The 4,919-nt window shown below is 43.7% G+C and overlaps 1 protein-coding gene across 1 annotated transcript in view; it reads left to right on the forward strand.

The window, feature by feature from the left end:
* Positions 1-4,919, forward strand: part of CSMD2 (CUB and Sushi multiple domains 2) — a 287,923-nt gene that overhangs the window by 24,522 nt on the left and 258,482 nt on the right. The window contains exon 4 of the mRNA XM_026863211.1: positions 2,834-2,946. Coding sequence (XP_026719012.1) covers positions 2,834-2,946 — 113 coding nt within the window. The remainder of the gene's footprint in view (positions 1-2,833; positions 2,947-4,919) is intronic.

Here is a 4,919-nt window from a genome sequence, read left to right on the forward strand (position 1 = left end):
TTTTTTTTTTTTTTTTTTTTTTTTTGTGGGCAGAAAGGCTGCTTGATCTGAAGGGCAAGAGAGCCTTTGGTCACCTTCGGTGCTGTCAGGCAGCCCGTTCTCTCCTGCTCGCTCCAGGGACACTAGACAGACACAGATGAACCTCTGCAGCCGAGGGCCTGGGGAGATGGTCGGGTTTATCAATTTTTAGAGGTTCAGGAAGCCCAGAGGTTCCCATGAAAATTGTCTCTTCAGTCAGCGTGGAATCTGCAGCGAGGCTGAGAACAAACCTTTTGTTACAATTTCATGCCCTTATGCACAGGCCATCCTTTTCTTTTAAGGCCCCATAACTAGAAAATACGAATACACGCTTAAGGGCGACGTCGGTTCGAGTAGCACTTAATTCCCATTGATTCTTGTGACACATGTGCGCCCGCTTACAGGTAAGCGGACATGTTAACGTGGCCCTGAATTAAAAGCGATATCTGCAGAGTGGGGACCCTTAGAGTGCCTGGACTCAGAGAGAACAGAGCTGCTTTGGATGTGAAAAGCGCAGACTGCTCTTAACTAATGCCTTGATAATGATAAAACACTGTCTGGTGTTTAGTGGAGGAAAAATTGTAGGGGTATATATATATTGTAGATATAAATGTGTATATATATTGTCTATATATTGTATATAAAATATATACAATGAGCAGGTTGTGCTATTCGTTGTATATATTTTAAAGTTGGTCCATGCCTCTTTCCTGGACTTTCTTGCATGCGTGAAGGTTTCAATAAGCCATTTTAATTAAACTGCAAAATCAATTAATCAAAACTATATGGCACTCTTCCCGAGTTCTGTGCATAGGAAAACTACCTTGGACCCTTAAAAATCTTGGAACCTTTTGTTTTTAATAAACGGGGGCAATTGTTCTTCCAGCTCGTACAGACGATGGGTTTTGTACTGAGAACAGGGAAATACTTCTTTGCTGACATTAAAACTTGCCTGCCATCATTGGCTGACAACTGTGTGAACTTTGCCAATAACTAGAAATTTTGCTTTAATAAGGTTCTCCGGCAGAGCATGTCAGCTTTCGTTAGTCAGAGTTCAATCTGTTTGAAATAATGTTTAGGTGTACTAAACCGGAGTAACAACAGTAGGGCCATTTGCTCCCTTGTCTCTGGAAGTTGCCGGGGGGCTGGCGACAAGTTTTAGGAGCTGGAAACGGCAGCGTGCTAGTACCTGACCCCATGGTCAGGGAGAGGATGGCGGCCTCCAGAATTAAAGGTCTGATTTTGTTCTAGGGGTGCTTTTATCGTTCCATATAATACAGGAGGAGAGGAAATACTCTGAATATATACTTACAGGTCTTTCTTAAGGAGATCGGAGTGCTTTGTAGCCCGAGTGATCTTTTGCCCTTTCCATAAGAAAGACCAGCTGCTGTATAAAAAGATGTGGGGTAAACCTCTGAGTGCGTTTGTAAGAAGCTTTAAACGTTCTTTCTTACTGTTTATCTCGTGCTACGTGTCCTTGTGATCCGGCTTGAACACTCTTGAGCCGAACGATATCGTGTGGCAGCAAGTTCCTTTAGCTACGGCTGCGTCTGCAGTTTTGTACAAGTCTGGTTTTGGGACAGTTATCTGGCAACTGGGGATCGCATCTGAATTTGTCCTTGATAACGGCAGGCAAGAATCCGAACTGAGATAGCTTTAAAACAAATGTTCCTCATGTAAATCTATTACGTAAGTCACCTGAGCCAAGTGTAGGGAGAAGGCTTGTAGGTTATAAAACTGTAATTGGTTGTGAGGAATGTACGTTGGCTGTTCTTGGGCTGTGTCAATACCGTTGTCAGCATTTGGGATCTAACGATGCCAGATTAAAGTCGTTACCAAACAGACTTGTAATAAAATTAACAGTTGTCATTTAGCCCTAAGCCCGCGAGGAAAGCGGGTGGGAGGGCGAGACACCGCACCGGGGCTATGACCCAGACTTGTACACCTGGATTTCTGCAGCGTCTCGAGCCTGTCTGCTAAACTTGGCCCATTTTTAGCTTCTTGAGATTTATCCTGCAGTACGTCTACCGATCATCTTGTGCAAACGATTTGGGGTCTGTGGGCGTTGATTTCCCCAGTGAGTGAAGAGGTGTTGACCATCAGAGTCTTTGCCGTGGTCCTTGTTAGGTATTGGGATGGAGGATGCAAAGTCCTTGGGGTTGTTCGTGCAGGGTGCAGGTGGGCGCTGAGGAGGATTCCTGGAAAATTTAAACCTTACCCATTGTAAAGCTACAGAACAAATACTCACAAGGCAGCCACCTTGACGAGGGCTTTAATTGGTAACATAAGTTTTTCGCCTGCTATGCTGTTTTGCTTTGTGTTCAATTTAATGTAGCTTCTGTAATGCTTCAGACCTTTATCTGATATTTTTACCCCAAGGTTCTCAAAGCATGTTATAAGCATTATTGAATAATGTCTCGGGCTCTCTCAGCAACTTTAAATATTGCTCCTGTTTCATGGATGGGGAAAAGTGATTCTGAAGGGCTCAGTGACTGCTCCGAGATCACAGAGCTGGGGTTAGCGGAGCTCTGCAGAGCAGATGTTGTTCGTGAACAAGGTGTGAAAGCAGACAGGCTGGTTTAAAACAGGGTCAATGAAGAAATACATGAGTAGTTATTCTGGTAAGCTAGAAGGTGTTAAAAGCCCAGGATGGGAATTCAAGCTGTGCCAGTCTGTGTTCTTTAGCTCTGAAGCTCCCTGCTTCAGGGCTCTGGTGTATTGGCCAGTGGCAGCTGCCCCACTCTTTGATTTGTTAGAGGTCAAAAGCAGAAATGGTGAACGTAACCTTCCTCTTGATATTTTTTTTTTTTCCCAGGTTAACTGGTTTCCAGCTGCCTGCTCCTATTGTGAGCACAGGGGTTGTGCTGTCCTTGTGGCTTGTGAGCGATTATGCGGTCAGTGCTCAAGGCTTCCAGGCAAACTATGAAGGTAAGTCTGCCCAGTTCAGTAATTACCTTGAATTGTATCTGCATTTGGCTTATGGTAGGATGTGAAACTGAGGTGCAGGGTTTACACCACGATATATACCTGTGCAGATGTGTAATCCAAGACAGGAGTACCTGGTTCTTGTATAATTTGATCAATTTTTTTTTTCCCCTCCCAGAATTCAAATTGCCGCTCCCTTCCAAGGGTAACGTATTTTTTTTCATCTCGGCACCTGTGTTCGAAACATCTTTTGAAGCTTATTCTAACAGCTAAAGCTGGAAAGGTTGAGAAGGAAGGGGAATGTGGGATTTGACAGTGGACTCTGCAGGGTTACAGCAAGCCGCGAGCCCTGCGTGGCATTTACAGCTGAGACAGTGGGGACTGCGAAGCATGCGGGGGGGCTCAGATTAGTCCATTTTTCCTTTACGTTCTCTGTGTTTATTTGTTACTTTTCTTTTCTCTGCACCTTCCTTCCCAAGTACTTCAATTCACCTCCTGCCTTTCTCATCATAAACGACGTCCCGTGTTTGGTGGTTGTGGAGGTGAAGGGTTGAGTGTGAAGGCTTGGTTAGCTTCAGAAAATCTTGGGCAGTGGAAGTCATCGGACGTGTAAGATCTGTTCATAGTGGAAGGCAAGTCACGGCTGTAGTATCACCTCATAGTGCTGGGGAAATGACAGATTAAGCATGTTAAAATTCAAGTTACGTTTATGTTGATTATTGAACTTAGAATGTTGTTCATATCCCCATAAATGTTTTTCTTTGGAGTCCATAGAAGTTCTCAGCCCTAATAATAATTTTTGGTAATGAGTCCTACCGGACAATTACCTAATACATTAAACCAAGCAAATGCCTTCATTTAGATGATGTAGTGATTCAACATTTTCTGCGCTTGACAGTTGTTCCATTTCAGGGGCGTTCTGTTTAAACACCCTCTAATTTCTGATTAAGACCTTTGTTCTGCTTCGAGGCAGCAGTGGCACCAAGACATTTTTATTAGTCCTGAAGTGATCAGTGCGTTAGCAGGTGTTCGGTACGGCTCGGCAACGGTGCTAAAGTTCCTCTCGGTCGGAGGCCATGCTCTGTTTATTCCCACGGTACGTGCCCGCTGGGGCTGTGCGGTGCCTGCGAGGACAGATGGGCACAGCGGTGTGTGAGGAAGGGCAGGTCCCATTTCCCGTTTGCAAAATCTCTGCTAGGATGTATGTCAGTCACTGTGTCTAGACGTGACAGTACGTTGCTCCCAAATTGTGTGATAGAGGACGTGTAGCCGATTTTGTACTTTCTTGACATTTAGAGTTGGGTTTTTTTTGGCATTTACACACAGTTACTTGAACACTTTTTAATGTTTTTTTATGACTTTGATGCAGCGGGTAATCTTGTACAAAGGCCTGTCCCAGGGCTGCCCTTTAGTCACATATATTTTAAATTAACTGAAATTTATTTGACTGATGATTAGGAGGCTTGAAGGCAGATAACTGAGTGCATCTGCAGAGGGGAAAAATAGAAACGTCTTAAAACTTAACCTGAGCCACTGAATTACACAGAGTGTTGGTGTGAGTGACGTGGAGCATTGGTGTAAATGAGAGAAAGGGGCAGACTTGGTGAAAGTGCTTCCCTGAGCCTGCCTCAAAACAAGCTACTTGCTCTTTGGATTGTTGTTAACTAAGACGAAAGGAGAAGATAAGTGTGGTTTTGATCAAAGGGACATGCTGCTGCTGTAACGCTGTTTCAGTTCACTGGAAATCTACCACTTGGTGAACAGCTTGTGATTCGATAATTCATGTTTAAAGACAGAACAATGCATCAGAGTCCTTGCAGTAAATGGCTCCTTTATGATCCGCTATCAAAGCGTGTTCATTATTCTCCTCCTCCTGTTAAGCAATCATTAGGAAATGCACTATAAGAAACAGAATTTCAGAATTGGAACAAAAGATCTCAGGAACTTTTTTCTTTTCTTTTTTTTTTTTTTTTTTT

Source organism: Athene cunicularia (genome assembly GCF_003259725.1).
Source record: "Athene cunicularia isolate RWA chromosome 23 unlocalized genomic scaffold, athCun1 chr23_part1, whole genome shotgun sequence".
NCBI lineage: Eukaryota > Metazoa > Chordata > Aves > Strigiformes > Strigidae > Athene > Athene cunicularia.